The sequence below is a fragment of the Heptranchias perlo genome, chromosome 22, assembly GCF_035084215.1.
Source record: "Heptranchias perlo isolate sHepPer1 chromosome 22, sHepPer1.hap1, whole genome shotgun sequence".
NCBI lineage: Eukaryota > Metazoa > Chordata > Chondrichthyes > Hexanchiformes > Hexanchidae > Heptranchias > Heptranchias perlo.
This window is the reverse complement of record NC_090346.1, coordinates 5,091,508-5,109,208: the sequence shown is the minus strand read 5'-3', so window position 1 is coordinate 5,109,208 and position 17,701 is coordinate 5,091,508. Positions and strand designations below refer to the sequence as shown.

The 17,701-nt window shown below is 39.0% G+C and overlaps 1 protein-coding gene across 1 annotated transcript in view; it reads left to right on the top strand.

The window, feature by feature from the left end:
• Positions 1-17,701, top strand: part of LOC137340890 (uncharacterized) — a 191,980-nt gene that overhangs the window by 152,878 nt on the left and 21,401 nt on the right. The window contains exons 84-97 of the mRNA XM_068003693.1: positions 2,595-2,713; positions 3,841-3,999; positions 4,469-4,671; positions 5,763-5,851; positions 6,859-6,989; positions 7,166-7,287; positions 8,284-8,434; positions 10,037-10,249; positions 10,816-10,986; positions 12,068-12,208; positions 13,691-13,743; positions 14,235-14,352; positions 15,353-15,438; positions 16,999-17,125. Of these exons, the coding sequence (XP_067859794.1) occupies positions 2,595-2,713; positions 3,841-3,999; positions 4,469-4,671; positions 5,763-5,851; positions 6,859-6,989; positions 7,166-7,287; positions 8,284-8,434; positions 10,037-10,249; positions 10,816-10,986; positions 12,068-12,208; positions 13,691-13,743; positions 14,235-14,352; positions 15,353-15,438; positions 16,999-17,125 (1,883 nt within the window). The remainder of the gene's footprint in view (positions 1-2,594; positions 2,714-3,840; positions 4,000-4,468; positions 4,672-5,762; positions 5,852-6,858; positions 6,990-7,165; positions 7,288-8,283; positions 8,435-10,036; positions 10,250-10,815; positions 10,987-12,067; positions 12,209-13,690; positions 13,744-14,234; positions 14,353-15,352; positions 15,439-16,998; positions 17,126-17,701) is intronic.

Sequence of the window (17,701 nt, the reverse complement as noted above, 5' to 3'; positions counted from 1 at the left end):
GTGCAACATATCAAAATTTGAAGATGATACAAAGATGGGAGGGAAAGTAGAGAGTGAGGAGGACATAAAAAACCTGCAAGGGGATATAGACAGGCTGGGTGAGTGGGCGGAGATTTGGCAGATGCAATATAATATTGGAAAATGTGAGGTTATGCACTTTGGCAGGAAAAATCAGAGAGCAAGTTATTTTCTTAATGGCGAGAGACTGGAAAGTACTGCAGTACAAAGGGATCTGGGGGTCCTAGTGCAAGAAAATCAAAAAGTTGGTATGCAGGTGCAGCAGGTGATCAAGAAAGCCAACGGAATGTTGGCTTTTATTGCTAGGGGGATAGAATATAAAAACAAGGAGGTATTGCTGCAGTTATATAAGGTATTGGTGAGACCGCACCTGGAATACTGCATACAGTTTTGGTCTCCATACTTAAGAAAAGACATACTTGCTCTCGAGGCAGTACAAAGAAGGTTCACTCGGTTAATCCCGGGGATGAGGGGGCGGACATATGAGGAGAGGTTGAGTAGATTGGGACTCTACTCATTGGAGTTCAGAAGAATGAGAGGCGATCTTATTGAAACATATAAGATTGTGAAGGGTCTTGATCGGGTGGATGCAGTAAGGATGTTCCCAAAGATGGGTGAAACTAGAACTAGGGGGCATAATCTTAGAATAAGGGGCTGCTCTTTCAAAACTGAGATGAGGAGAAACTTCTTCACTCAGAGGGTGGTAGGTCTGTGGAATTTGCTGCCCCAGGAAGCTGTGGAAGCTACATCATTAGATAAATTTAAAACAGAAATAGACAGTTTCCTAGAAGTAAAGGGAATTAGGGGTTATGGGGAGCGGGCAGGAAATTGGACATGAAGCTGAGTTCGGATCGGTCAATGCCCTGTGGGTGGCGGAGAGGGCCCAGGGGCTATGTGGCCGGGTCCTGCTCCGACTTCTTGTGTTCTTTAGATTTGTGGTTGGGATCAGATCAGCCATGATCTTATTGAATGGCGGAGCAGGCTCGAGGGGCCGATTGGCCTACTCCTGCTCCAATTTCTTATGTTCTTATGTTCTTAAGTCCACAGATCCCTGAAGGTAGCAGGACAGATAGATAAGGTGGTTAAAAAGGCATATGGGATACTTTATTAGCCGAGGCATAGAATATAAGAGCGGGGAGGTTATGCTAGAACTTCATCAAACACTAGTTAGGCTACAGCTTGAGTACTGCATACAGTTCTAGTCACCACATTACAGGAAAGATGTGATTGCACTAGAGAGGGTACAGAGGAGATTTACGAGAATGTTGTCAGGACTGGAGAATTTTAGCTATGAGGAAAGATTGGATAGGCTGCGGTTGTTTTCATTGGAACAGAGCAGGCTGAGGGGTGATTTAATTGAGGTGTATAAAATTATGAGGGGCCTAGATAGAGTGGATAGTGAGGACCTATTTCCCTTAGCAGAGGGGTCAATAACCAGGGATCATAGATTTAAAGTAATTGATAGAAGGATTAGAGGGAGCTGAGGAAAAGCTTTTTCACCCAGAGGATGGTGGGGGTCTGGAACTCACTGCCTGAAAGGGAGTTAGAGGCATAAACCTTCAACTCATTTAAAAAGTACTTGGATGTGCACTTGAAATGTCGTAACCTACAGGGCTACGGACCAAGTGCTGGAAAGTGGGATTAAGCTGGATAGCTCTTTTTCACACTGCACGGACACGATGAGCTGAATGGCCTCCTTCTGTGCTGTAACTTTCTATGATTCATTGATTAACATTGCTTCACTTTTACCCTCAGACCAGACACACAGTGAACAGAGGAAGTAATCTTGAAAGAAAGTTTTCAGAAATGTAATAACTCAATTATTTTCTGTAAATTTTAATTGTGGAATAACATGAAGTAAAACTAGAGAATGAGGAAACCATTTCTTAATTCACTGAATGTGAAAAAATTACAGAGTATATTGAATCTTGATGCAAAAATGCACACTTAAATGTTTTCGGCCTGATTTTATCCAATGCTGTTGGAAGCTGAAGTGCAAAATTAGCCATGAACATTGCATTTACACCTCCTTGCCAAATTACAGTTATTCTTTAGTATGCAGTGCATCATTATTGCTTTGGAATGCCTGGGAAAGATTGAATAGAAAATGCAAGTCTCTAGTCCTCCCGACAAATCGAAGCTGTTGCAGATTCCTGCCTTAATGGGGTTATAAGTTCTTTTAAGAAAGTAAAGCTTTTTGTATTTTAACATTTCTGACCAGTTGTGCAGCATTCTTTCTCTGTAATAAAAACTTTGCAATGTGCAGAACTCAAACAACGTCTCTTCCCCTGATACCCAACTTTGTAGCGCACCTGCTGGTGAAAGAGGAGGGAATGGAAGGAATTTGTTTAATGGGACAAACCCTTCATTTCCTTCTGTGACTGTAGAAAGTAAGCACCCTATTATTGATGTAGCCAGGTACCAAAGGGAAATTGACGCGTTTGTTTTCTAGAGTGCTGCGCTACTGTGTTCACCACTTCACTGTTCTGCAGAGTTATGAGCTTCTTCACTACTGTATTGAAGCGTAAAGAGTTACTTTTGTGGTGTGGTAACTTTGGTCCACCTTCCATTTGTAGGTTCTGCATGCACTGTGAACACAACTGGCAACCGAGATTGGATACTCAGGAACTTTGGCAGATTCCGGTCACAAGCTCAATACAGAAAGCTAATATCGCTGAACAGTAACTTCACGGGAGTAAGTTATTCAGATCACCTAAGGAAATATAAATGATTTTAGTTGAATTTTACTGTGCAAAACAATCTGTAGTGACACCAGCAAAAGGAATTAATCAAAAATCTCAGGGCTGAAATATTACTGATATCTTTATTAATTTACATGAGGCAAAAACTATTCAGATACATTTAGAAAGGTATGAAATATCTGGTGGGAAATTTATGAAAATGCTTTATTCTGTATTAATGAAAACATTTGTTTACATAATAACCTGTTAATAACCAGCAGAAGTCCTTTCTGGAGAATACTGTGCAAATTTATTTTACGGATGCTTAATAACATAAATCATATCTCAGGGTTCTTGCACTACATTGAGAAGTTTCCAATGGCAACAGCCAGTAGCAGAATGCTCCCAAAATTTTACTCAAGTCCACCATGCTGACTGTTTATAACAGAGTTAGATTGAAATAAGAACAATGGGGTGGGGGTGAAATTGGTCCTCACCTGTAAAGTGAAACAGGCTCATAGCGAATTGGCAGCCCATTTTACATCATGTCCATTGAAGTCAAACGGGCTGCCGATTTGCGCTACTGGCGAAGACCAATTTCACCTCCATGGCTCTTATTTCTAATTAACTCTTTAGATACAGTAACAGTGCTCATTGCTCCCCACCACCATAATGACTTATACTTTCTGTATATATATGTGTAAAGTTCGTTGTTCAGCCTGTGCTCGAGGTGGATTGATACTTGAAGTCAATATCAAAGCCAACTGCTTCAGCCTAGCAATTCACCCTGTTACACTGACCCCTGGAGCAAATCCCCACTCCAGCAGACATTACATGTGCTGGCTGCATTACACTGTCATTTCTTTCTTTATCTTTAGTTTTTAATGTTCATTTAAAATCTTGGCATAGCAATAGAAATCAATGCAATTATGCCACTGAGTCATCAATCCTATCACTGTAGACTTCCTCTGTTTGCAAAGGTGCTAAAAGTATATTTTTTACAATATATTTCCCCGAGCAACAAAGTTGCTTTGGAAAATACTAAAAATATTTAAGAACAATGAATAACTTTTGATGAAATAACTCTTGGTTAGATTATCAAAAATTCTGTATGAATAGAATATTTTTATTTTTGTTACAGATTGATGTCGTGGATTTGCTGACTGTAAGACAGCTTGCCCAATTATCTGCTAGCAATGGAACACTGAAGAATTCAGATGATGTACGGAAGGTTATCAGCAACATCACAGCTGATAATATTACTCAATTCATGGACATTTTCAGCTTTGAGGCAAAGCAGGTAGGAAATGCTAACAGCTAATGATACTGTGAGGAATAAAACAGTGGAGCGTTATTGTAATAAATGGATGATGATGATTTTTTGTATAGTGCACAACCAAAAGTAACCCTGTATCCTGTGCGATGCTGCATCATGGAGTCCCTCATAAATCACCAAACCACTTATCATATAAACAATACTGAATTGTTTTGAACAATATTGACTTACAGGCAACAATCCATCCTCAGGGTTCAGATGATGAACCAACCACTTCAGTCTGTCTCAAGTGGCTTCCAATCAGACTTGTAAATAACAAGTTAGACCGGCACTTGCTAAATGAAGAACAGCTTGGTAATTGGGGGTAACAATTTGAAAACATCATAGGAATTTACTTATGTGAGGAATGCATTTATGTGAATTTGAACTTTTGTGTGTATGGTTTAATCTGGTAGAACTTGGTGAATTTCATTCTGTTTGTTAACTTTTCCAGAACAATGTATTATTGACCCCGGAGGTGACATCCTCTTTACTGAGTGAAGTTCTGAATCGTGCTGAGCCAATTATTTCCAGTTCTAATGAAACTCAGCTCCAGACCTGGTTTGATACCAGGCTTCAACTGTTGATACCAGGACTGAATGGAAACTTGACTGAATTAATTCTGACCAATGGGAGCTGCAGTGGAGCTCAGATCATGTACGTTCTCAGTGTTGTATCTCAAAGTGTTGCTCAACTTCTTTGAAACATTTGAAATATTAACTAATTTGCAGTGTTCTTACCAATTTGCTTACAATGCGAAACAATGTTGTTTTGTTTTACATTAGATCTCACTATACTTCAAAGTTCTTATCATTTTTAAAGATGTTCAAATATTTCTTTATCTATTTTTGGTCAATTTTCCAAAGATGATTGTTGTACCTCTCATACGCAACTTTCATTCCCAATATGAAACAGCATGGTGGCACAGTGCATTGGAGCTCCAATGGAATGGTAGGATGCGGGTACAACTCCTTAATTCCCTTCATGATGATTTGGGCATACTGTTGTGGGTAGCATCCAAGTGGAGGCCAAGCATTACCCACTGAGAAGCATATAAAATTAGTGGAGAGACATCCCGCACCATTTAGCGCACAGTTATAGAGCAGAGGTGGCAGAGGCCTGGCATCAGATCCCCAGTCAACAACATGGAGACAGGGAAAAGGCAATTCATTATAGAGTTAATGACAGAATTATCAGAACAAACAGAAATATTGTTTTATTGCCATTCAAAGGAAACTTAAATGCAGACCCGTGTTGCTGAATGGAGTCTAACTCCTACCTGCTAGACAATATTGGGAGATGAGTGATACAGCTGTTCATGGTCTGGGCTGGCTCTCCTGGCTAAAGGAGGCTTCAGGGAAAAAAATGACCAAGTGGGATTAAAAAATGAGGAAAAATGTAAATGAAAGCTGTTTAAAACTAATCCTTGGAGTAATCTTGCAACTTAATTCAGGAGTTCTCTGTGCACGATCTTCTAACCATTCATTTAAATGTTGGGAAAATGATGCTTCTGGCAGTTGAGACAGTGTAAAGCCAGAAAAATGACTCTTGGTGTGTTAACATCTATCTGAAATGAATTATTCGACCGAATGGACTGCAATGGAAGTGAAAATCGGGAGAGATGTATAACAGGTGGCTGAGTCGATATCATCCGTTTTATACTGTCACCCAAAGTCAAAATTATCCCCAGGGCAAAGGTGTATGATCATTAAAAGGCATAATACTCACTTTTTGAATTCTCCATTTAGAATACGGACCCTGAATGCACGGTTCTCTGAATTTACGCCAAACATTCAGCAACAACTGTACAACAGCATCAGAACTTATCTGCGCAAAGGTATTCAGTTTGTATTTTGTTCAATGTTGGTGAGAGTTCTTAAGTTTTTAATGACAGAGTGTTCTTGTTCATGGTCTCTTCACCTACATTCCCTTTTGCATTTATCTTCTTTATAAATGTAACATCTGAATAGATTTTTGGGGATAGCAATTGGCCTCGGGCGGTATGGCATGAGCCGCCTGTTATACACCCGCCTGATATTCAGTCTCATCGACTTCAGTGGAACTGAGTATCGGGTGGGACGTATAACACCCGATACGGCTCATGATGAATTTCTACCCCTTCATTTCAATATTAATGGATTTTTGATTTCTATGTTGTTAGATTTTTGATTTCTATATTACTAGGCTATATTCTTATTTTCTCTGGTTTCCGAGTAGTGCCAAAATTTGTTGTTGCTTTTTGCCTGAGATTCTGCTAAGAACATTAACATGTTAGGTTTCTGAACCAACTAAAACTAGTAGCATTTTGTCATCAAAGCCTAATATCAACGTACAAATATTTTGCACCTCCATTGAAATAGCAGAGAAAATAATATCATACACAGTCATTTCTAGGCTTAAATTAGTTGAAATCTGATATGATTCCGATTTTTAAACTCCTCGCTCTGTGCTCGTTCTTTCCATTAAAATGAATGGAAACGTGAAAGTGACAGTGAAGACAAATTTCCTAGAGATGTGCAGTGCCTGATGCATATCAGTAACTTTGAAAAATCATTTAAGTTGCATTCATCTCTAATGTATTAAATTTGCTATGTATGGCATTTACTCCTTATTTGGTCATCACCATTCTGTCGCAGTCATGCCCACAGCTATGCACTTCTGCCATTAGTTGGAGCTTCATAAGCTCCGGAAGCTGCAGATCCCCAAACCTATACCAACAGCATGACTAATACACTCTGAGCAAAATTCACTGACTTTCTGTGGGGACACCACAGGAGATCCACTCATACTGAAGGAAAGTCTACGTTTCACGCTGTTCTGATTACAGTTCATTTATTTACTTAGGTCCCATACCACGATGTTATAATGCAAGTGACCCAGCCCTAAATTCTGCCGCTTGGTTTGCCAATTACTTGGGGAAATTTCTGATCTATACAAGCACAGAGGACCTGGCTATGCTCACTGATAATGCAACAGTATGTATGATTATGTTATTTAGTGACTTGAGTTATTTTCCTTCCTTCATCCACCCTTTGCACAAGGAAAATTACAAATGAATGAAGAGAGTTGACTTGTCTCTTATTGCTTTTTGTTCTTCAATATATTATTTGCTGCAAAAATCCTAATGCCTATTAATATCTGCTTTGTACAGTTACAGATATTTGCAGCCAACCAGGACAACCTGAATCTTCTGAGGAGTCTTGGGCTTTCCCAAGATATCCAAAGATTTTATGCCAATGCACTCTTCAAAAATGCAGCCATTAATTTGACAAGGTATGTGTCATCTGCAACTTGCAAAATAGTTAAACAAGTGATAGTTACACAACTGGGAGTAAAACAAATCTGAATACTGAAATGATTTTTTCTCTCTGACTCAGAGAATGTTTGAAAGCATTTTCTGCCTGAGTCACAAAACTGCACCCAAATCCTAGATGTAATTTTTTTCTGTATATTTGTGTTTTTATTGGAAAATTTGCAGCTTGCTAATTAATTTAATATCTAAATCAAATGTAAATTACATGAAAGTCACTAGGGGACAAAACAGTTTTCATCAAAGCTATTGTTCATAAGTTGAATGTGGATTAAACTATTGCATCTGATTTGTCATAGAATCCTAGAACTTTACAGCACAGTAGGCCTTTTGGCCAGCCCTCTGAGTTAGTTCCATTCCTCCTGCGTTTTCCCCATACCCCTTTAATTTTTTTTCTTTTTTAGATTTCAAAACCTATAATGGATTCTGCTTTCAATATTGTTTCTGGTCAGGAATTCCATGCCCTAACAACCCTCTGCGTGAAAGAAAATTCTAACCTCTCCTTTGTTTTTTTGATGGTGATCTTAAGTTTATGCCCTCTAGTTACCAACTCACCAACAACTGAAAATAGTTTATCCTGATTTACCTCACTCTACACCCCTCAAAATTATAACCACCTCCATCAAATCTGTTGTCTCTGTTCTAATTAAAAGAGCTCTAGGTTTCTGTCGTCTCTCCTTTGTAAATATATCAGATATCTATTGTAAATTTTAATATCAGTTCAGTATCTTTAAAAAAAAATTACAGTGCAGTTTTTGTTCATTTTTAAGACAAAGCAGTACAGAAATAAAAGGATACATAACATTGTATTATTGCTTTTGATACCAGAGGTTTACTGCGTGACACTATGTAATATTGCATTATATGTTTAATATGTTTTATATTGTGTTCCATTTTTCCCTTTTATATCTGCATAGTGAATCCTGATTGGTGTTGGTTTTCCCTTTTTTTTTATTCAGCATTCCTGACAGCTTGGTTTGCTTTATTGTTGGTACCCCATCAATTCAATCTTTAACCGCACAGCAGGCCACAATTCTGGTTGAGAAATCAAACAAAGCCTGCCAGACTCCCAGCACAAATGGAACTGCACCAACAGATGAACAAATGCAGGTAGGAATTGGCGACCTAAGGGGGGGCTATTCTGCTTTTGTGGAATTGGGGCAGGACTTTCGCCCTTTGTAATGATGTGCCTTTGATCCTGGGTGATTTCCTGGCCTCTGGGTCATTTACATTATTTTGGTGGGCTCCCCAGCATCCGCCAGGGAGGCAATGGCGGGGTAGAGATCGGGGCTTGGTTGGGGGCGAGGGGCGGAGAGAGCCCGGGAATGGCAAGGGAGAGATCGAGGCTGGAGGGGTGGGGAAAGAGCCCGGCAATGGCGAGGGAGAGATCAGGGCTGGAGGGGGGAGGTCGCTGATCGCAACAGCGAGGAGAGGCCACGATGGGCAGACAGGAAGCCGAAGGCTTCCTCGAGGGACCGAGGGGAGCACTCCTACTCCTCTGGCCCACAAGGAGTGCTATAAAAAGCTCCATTTCATTGCCAGGTTTCCAGAGCCCTGGGAAATCCAGCCGGCAGCTGTTAAATTTAAACGTGGCTCCCAATTGCACTGTGGGAGCCTGATTTAAATATGTTAATGAAGTGCCCCCTCCAAGACAGGACAGTCTCACCACTCACTACCCGCTGCCGTAAAATTGGCAGCAGGCGCATACGCAGCGGGTTGGGGATACGTTCCCAAACTTTTAACCCCTCTGACCCTCTCCTGCCCGTCATCGGGAGATTAATATCGAGGCCATTGTATATTCAGTATCGCATCTGGCATGAAATCCCAGAAGTGGTGGCGGGGAGCAGGGAGCTGGCAGATTATTTCCCGTTATATTTCCCGCCCAACTCTGTCCAAATAAATCGAGTGAAAAATTTAGGCCCTGTTACATTGGATCACTTTTAGTGCTGTTGTTTCAGTATTAGACTGCCTGTCTGATAATGATCCAGAATGTACTACAATTAAACACTAAGAAATCCAAAACTTTTGTTTTCAGTCCCTTCCAAACTACCCACACACTTGCTATTGACTCCTTCCCTCTTTGACTGCACGCTCAAGCTGAACTAGACTGCACACAACTTCATTGCTCTATTCGACACAGGGCTGAGTTCCAAACCCCACTTCCTATCCAGTACCAAACTCCTCATCCAATCTTCATCGCCTCTTGATTTGAGTTCTCTAATGCCGTCCTTGTCGGCCTCCTGACCTCCATACACCAAGACTCCCTTGCCTGCAATTTGTGCCACACTAAGCTCCACCCATCTATCACCCCCATCCTTGTTGGCCCACATTGATTCCCATCAAGCAACAGATTGAACTTAAAATCCTTGTCCATGTCTACAAATCCTTCCACAGGCTTGCCCCACCCTACCTCTGCAATCTTCTTCAGCCTTATTTCCTCTCCCCCATCCTCTGTTCCTCTTACTCTGACCTCCTATGCACTCCATGTTTGGTAATAGAGCCTTCAGCTATCTTAGTCTTACTCTTTGGAACTCCTTCCCCAAACCTCTCTGCCTCATTCCTTGCCTTTTAAAACCTTCTCAAAACAGCCCTTCAACCAAGCTTTTGGTAACCTCTCCTAAACCTACAAGTTGTTGTGTTATTATTTGGTAAGACCTCGCCTATGAGATTGATGCTTCTGAAAACCCTGATTGTGGTTGTATTTTCTTGCAGCTTGCAGTTACTCTAGTGAGTAAAATTGACAGCTTCTCATTCGATACTCTTAATAATCTGGGCCAATCAGCTGTTGGACTGTCAACAACACAGATCAACATTATCGATGGCAACAATGTCTTAAAAGCCCTGGGCAGCCTGGGTAAAGTCAATGGCTGGAACACTGGCAAAGCCAATGCATTGGTGAAGAAATTGATCAGTGCCAACTTTCAGGTACTTGTAAATTAGCTTACCTGATCGTGATTTGTGTACTTACTGAACACAATAGGACTGATTTCACATTCTCAGTTAGGAACCGTGTATGTTGGAAGCACGTGGTGGGAAACTGCTAGGGTGCAACCAGTAATATTCCGTCCATTAAAATTAATGGATGGAAAATCAGGGGCTGTTTAATTTCCCAATATATAGCCCCTGTGAGCCCCCCTCCCCATTGGGAGCAGAGAACCTTGTATAAGAAGTTTCAATTATCGTTAAACCTCATTATAATGAGATTTATACCACTGACTGTATTTTAGAATTGCTAACCAGTTAAATTTTGAATAGGTGAATTAAAAGTGCTACAAGATACCTAGATACAAATCCAGTCCCAATATAATGATATATAAAATAAAGGAATCATATCATACAAATGACTTCAAAAATACTCCAGCATATTCAGATGCACTATAATGTAACCACACATAGACATTAGGATACGGCAGGGGGCTGAAGGAGTAATAGCCAAAATAATAGAATTTATACATTTCATATCTAACCATGTTTTATTTTCTACTTACTAGGTTAACAATGCTACCAACCTAATGAAAATGGGAACCTTGGTATCTGGTCTTTCAAGTGACATAGTGAAGAACATCAATAGCAGAGTGATTGTCAGTGCTGTTAGTGACACTACCTTTGTTGAAAATATATTACTTGCTCCAGAACCTGTGCAAGTAATTGTTGTCCAAAAGGTAAGTGATCAATAAATTTATGTACCATTGCGGGATTAAAAAAATGATAATTTTACTTTTCTTTTCAGGGCATAGTACAACTTTTGAATTTAGAGTTACGATGGTGAGCAACAAAATTTACATTTCCTGAAAGAAGTCTCAAGTCCTTTACAATTATGTTTTAAATTAAATTCAATACTTTGAAGAGGTTGGGACAAAAATCCCTGAACCCTCCAACGCACTCTCACCGTAACTCCATCAGAGCTCCCAAGGGGCAGAGCCTCTGCTCCCTCCTGATAAATATCAGGGCCTTTGAGTCTAAACAATGGAGAATTGATCAGATTGTGAGTTTGCTCCTGCCTTAGGTACAAATGCTGGTTACTATAGCACACCCAAGAAATGAACTAGGCTTAAATGTTTTTCTTTTGGCATGTTACTACAGTCTTACATTTGAACTGCAGAATTTTGCTGAGTTCTGACCTTGTTTTGATGAACCTTGTAGAATAATGTTGTGCGTTAAAAAGTCTTTTGTTACTAGTTATTAGCTATACAGCTGGAATCTCATTTGACCACAACAAATGCCTGTTCCTCTAGGATAACATCTAGTCCTTTTTCCTTCTGCTTTGATATCGAAACCATAAAACGCCATTGAAATATTTTGTACATCTGTTTTAGAGTCTTAAATTGTTTGGGCAGAACTTTCTGAGATCCTGCACCACTGGCAGGGCCTCATGCGCAGTCCACAGCTTATCAGAAAATTGATTATACATTGTCCATAATGTTCCATCTATTAATGTCAAAAGATGGAAAGTCACAGGCAAAGCACCCACAGTTGTCCCGTAAGACTCCTGCTGCGTACAAGGCACAGTCTGTGGCACAGGGCCTTGGAAAATTCTGCCCGTTATATTTAGCTACTCCTTCTGTTCATTTTTTTTTAAATTTCTGGTTTGGATAGGTTTGTGTTTTGCTATTTAATGGCATATGCTCCAATTGGGCTCCAAAACACCTTAGGCTACAGAAAGACCTGGAGGGGCCCATCTTTTGAACATAGTGCTTTGTTTCACTCTTACTAAATGTTTTGATGTGTTTGATTCTCCTTTAGATTATTGAATCTACGAGTGATCCCATTACAGCAATTCAGATAGTTCCAGCTGCACTCGCAACCAAAATCCCCTTGCCTCAACTGATTTCCAAAAATATTAATCTGAATCTTGTGAACAAAAAACAATGGAAGTCCTACCAAGTAAGTTATTATTTGATGACAGCAAAACTAGTTCAAATAGGAATTTGATTTTTTTTTGGTATAATTTCACACTCACCTAGGTACAAAAAACAATGCTGTTGTAGACAATTTTTCCACTTTTGGTAGCCTGCGTTAGCATCAAACACTCCCAGCTGAGGCCAGATGCAGACTAAAGCAACTATTACTCTGCCCCAGCATCGTTACTTAACCTCCAAAGTGCACCATTTATTGCACCAATACAAATTTTCCATTTGTCACACCTGCATTGATCCTTACAAACTCTCTCACTGGCTGAGTGAGATTAATAATTTAGGCCAAAGCACATTCAGCTTTGTGTTGAATATCAATGCCTGTTAGGAACTGGGATAGTACTCATCTTGTGTAGCACCCTAACAGTTGGAAAAGAGAGTGGGGGTAATTATCACTCTCGACGGGGGCAGAAAACTGGCAGTAGCAGATCACCCGCCGTTATACACCCCGCCTAACTTTCCTTTCCATTGACTTCAATTGAAAGAAAAATCAGGCAACATGTATGACGGGCAACCGATCCGCTACTGCCAATTTTCTGCCCCTGCCAAAGTGAAAATCAGCCCCGGTGACTTTCATCCTTTTAGTGAAGACTGGATTCCAATCCAGGCCAGAGAGGTGAATTAATAGTGTGCTATCTCAATATATCATCATCACGTTCCATTACATGGGTTTCTAACTTCATTTGAATTATTTTTTGTGTATCTTATGTCCACTTTCAACAGGAGCAAAATGCTCTTACCTGACTACAGGATTTAGACCTATTGTCCAGTTAGTGCAACATTCAAACTGGTGGCCGAGGCAGAACAAAGTACTGCGCCTGTGCTACCTGCTCATTTAAACTGAATTAAAACAGATAGCATTTTGCACTCCAGTGTAAACTTTTTTTGCACTGGTGTTTAGCACTAGGGCTGTTGAAGTTGAATAATTCACCCGCTTTTTCTTGTGTCTTAATTGCTAGTCTGTTGCAAAAACAATTCTTAATGGGATCCTGATATACAGGGCTTTCTTGCAATATATTTCTTGCTAGCTAGCTATTTTATAATACATTTCTTACAAGTCCTTCCCTTGATATCCTATTGCACTGCTCCTGGACAGCTGTACTTCAGTAAACCAACTTTGCCAGCAATCGCAATCTTGTTAGTGATTTATTGATTTTGTACTGTTGTTTTAAGCAGGCAATTTTCAACCATAGAAGGGAGAGAAAAATGGTCTTGGTATCCCTGTGAATCATGTGCATTAAAACAATAGTGCCCAATCAATAAATTGTTAAAGTAGTTGGGAGTGCTGCCAATGCTGGTAAACCCAGTGTATAATTTTCGTAACATTTAGAATTCAGTTTGAGCAATATTGTGACCTAATGTTGTCATTTAAGTGAACAGCAACTGCTCCTAATGAGTTAAAATTCATGAAAACATAGGTGTACATAAATTTTATGATTATGTATTTTTTTAGGCCGCTGTGTTTTTTGGGACTTTAACCAGAAACTCTACCTTAAACTTTGATGAGTAAGTATTTTATTTTCCAATGCACTGAAATAAATTTTCACAGGGGATATGGTTAACATTATGTTAAATGGGTCCATGCCTCAATTGAAATAGCAAGACAGAAATATGATTGCAATTGTACAATAATATCACATAGCCTAGTATTTTGTTGAGCTTCATGTTTTACATCTATAGATGAAAGCATTCTATGTTGCTTAAGTGAAATATCACTTTCATCGAAAGTGCAGTTATTTTTAGTTCCAATATCACTTTGCTTTTGAGACACGACCAGTTTGAGCAATTAAAAAATAACCTTGCAGTGAATGGAATTGACTTCTCGAAATATGATTATAAATACATGAATTGCATATTGTAAAAGCAACTCAAAAGAAACATTATAATCTATATGGAATGCCAGAGAAAGATCATACCATGATATAGACACTTATTTTCCAAACTCAAGGTTGTGAAAGTTTGATTCCAAACATTAACGGTGTGATTCTACATTGCAGCATTTCAGCCTCTGTTCTGCAAGGTTTTAGTTGCGGGGCAGGAAACAACTTGAACAGTAAGCAATTCCAGAAATTTGTTAAAGCCACGAAGGGTAAGACTTCACTGAACCATGATCAGGTAAGCTAATTTACAAGTTAAACTCTTTGTTCATCTGTATAACATAGAAGGAAGTGAAATATTATTATTTTAATATAGTCTTCTGGTAGGTTTTGATTGAGGTCTGTAAGAACATTCTGCCAAACTACACGCTTGGGTTGAAATGAGCAATGAAGATGTTAACCTGTTCATACGAAAGTCTTTTGTCCGCTACTTTCACAAAGACATCAAACAATTTATTTCCACAGGTTAATGCCTTTTTTAAAAAAAAGGAATTTCATATGAACACATTAATGGATTCATTATTAATTTCAGACAGCACAATTTCAGCCCTTCTGTTTATCTCTGTTTCTGTAACTATAAGTTGTATCTATTTCAAATTCACCCCAAAATCATTTTTGGAGACATTTGAAAATAATGGATTGTCTTAAATTACCATTTTTGTTTAAATACAATGATAATAATAGAAATCAGAATTAAACACCGGGGCTATTCACACAGATATTAGCAATTGCTGTCGTCCTTTGATAATTTGTATTCTAGTAATAAAATAAAGACTGCACTAATTGAAGACATTTGAGCCTACCAATTGCACATAACCATAGTCTTTCTCAATGTGAGATAAGTCGACAAATGGAAGGAATGTGCATGTCTTGATATTAACAAACTTTACTTAACAGTGTCTCACTGATCTGAATAAGATTTAGTGAAGTAAGATCAAAAATTTAAGTCAAAATTTCAAAGAATTCTGGCTTCATGAGCAACTAAAACAAAAAGTGGGTGTGTGTGAAAGATAAACCAAACATTTTTTCTAATGATTAGCCATCCATTAGTAAAGAAAATTATTTATTCATTGTTTTCTCTAAATTAAAATGTATTAAATATTTTTAGGACAACATGAAGTCACATGTGACCTCCTGTAAGCAGGAAATGGTACTGATAAACATACAATTAAAAGAAACTAGGTCGGATTAGATGATTTGTGAATTTTATTTAACAAATGAAACACCTGTTTCTTCAGCTGATCTGCATGGCTAGAAGACTGAATCCCAATGGAACACCAGGAAACATTTCTGCTTTGCCTGAGGATGTCTTGCTATTCTATGAGTAAGATTTGCAGTGTTTTTATCCTGTGTTTTCTTTTGTATAGACAGATGATTAAATAGTTCTTTTCAAGACATTTCCATTTCACAAGAATTGGCCTATTTATTAACTTCTACCTCTGGACATTCATCCTTCATGCTTTTGTTACCTCCAGACTCAACTATTCCAATGCTCTCCTGCCCAGCCTCCCACCTTCCATAAACTTGAGCTCATCCAAAACTTTACTGCCTGTATCCAAACCCGCACCAGGTCTTGCTTATCCATCACCCTTATGATCGCTGACCTACATTGGCGCCCAGTCCACCAACGCATCATTTTTAAAATTCTTATCCTCATGTTCAAATCCTTCCATGGCCTTGCCCTCCCGATCTCTGAAACCTCCAGCCCTACAATCCTCCAACAACTCTGCATTCCTCCAACTCTGGCCTCGTGCATCACCCCCTGCTTTAGCCCTGCCATTGGTGGCAATGCCTTCAGCTATCTAGGCCCCATGCTCTGGAATTCTCTCCCTAAACCCCTCTGCCTCTCCACCTCCTTCTCCTTCAAGACCCTCCTTGAAACCCACCTCTTTGAACAAGCTTTTGGTCATCTCGTAATATCTCCTTCTTTGTCTCGATGTCTATTTTTTTGATTACGCCTCTGTGAAGCACCTTGGGAGGTTTTTCTACATTAAAATGCAGTAAAAATGAAGATTGTTGTTGTTTAATCAACTAATATTACCACCTGTGAGCTTTAGTAGCTTTTTAAAAATTCTTTAATTTGAGGGTAAAACTAGTGGAGTACTTTTTATTCAAAATATGGCCCCATTTTATACTGAAGAAAGATAGACCGGGGTTGTGCAGTTTGCTGAAATGCACTTTCAATCTGTGCCAGAAGCACTAAAGCAGAAAATTCTCCCCCTTACAGAAATAGTAATTGTTTAAATTATTTTAAATGGTTGGAAAATTGCAAGCAGCCTGTGCCCAAATTCAATTGTTTGAAGTGTGAGTTTAGTTTCAGATTTGTACCTTATTTAACATTATGTGATTCTGAAAAATAAGTAACACTCTGGGGAGAAATTTATTTCGGTCCCGTTGCGGGTGCGATATGATCGGCTGCTCGGAGTGCCAGCAGGAGCTGAAGGTCCGAGGCTCGTCCAAAATTAGGCCTCAGGCCTCATCTGAATAATTCCGGTGAGCTGTGGATGCCAATTGGGCATCCAGAGACAGTACACCAGTTTACTGCAGACAAAATTGAAGTTAACCTGTTTTATTTTAAATATTAAACACCTTTATTAAAAGTCAGAATAGGAAAATATTGTCAAAAATGTACTCAAATCAAAATGCTTCACAGCAGAAAGTCATAAGGAAGTTGGGCCAGTATCACCATCCAAGTGATTGAGTCGAAGTGTTGGCTTTAACAGTTCGGATTTTAAACAATCAGTTTTTCTTGCTGCTTACCTCTAGCCCTTCCCACCATAATGATGATAGGTGAAAGGAGAGCAGTTTTAGAAAGGATAAGAAATAAAAAAGGAGTATAATCACCCGTAAAGTAGAATTTAACCTATGACGTTCAACATTTTAGCCCTGAAACGTTCTCATCTGAAACCTGCACAAACTTCTACCATCTGGTTGGACGTGCCAACATTAACGTTTTACCACAAGGATCTCCAAGAAGGAAGAATCTATTGAAAAATGCTAAAAGATGCCTGGTGAGCACATACAACTATTCAATAAAAAGATCTGTATTTAATGAAATAAACACTGACAATGGGGGTAAATTTCTTTATACGTGCTGACAGTAGGATTTTAGATACTTACTTCTGGTCAACAGTTCGTAATTGTGTGTGGAATTTTCTACTTAATGGCCTACATTTTCCAATTGTAACGCCATTGGGCGCCCGTTTGAAATGAATGGGTTATTGGTGACGTTACAATTGGAACATGTGGTTATATGTGAAAAAGGTATGTTTTCTGGTTAATCTGCAACAGGGTACAAGTTACTTAATGGTTTCTTATCTCCAGTAAAGGTTAAGCACAAATTAACTGATTTCTTCTGGAACCTGGAAGATATGAAATTAACCTTTATTAAGTAATTGCAGTTCTCTGTAGAAAATTAATGTTTACAATAAGTGGAAGGTTCAAATTGTTGTAGTTGCAATATATGCATCAAAAGGTCACCTTTTAATGTCACAGGAATTGACAATGACCTGAAAGTACATTAATCAACAGCATTACTCTCTGTGCACATTGAAATTTCATTATCTTTTCAAATGAATTATTCAAAA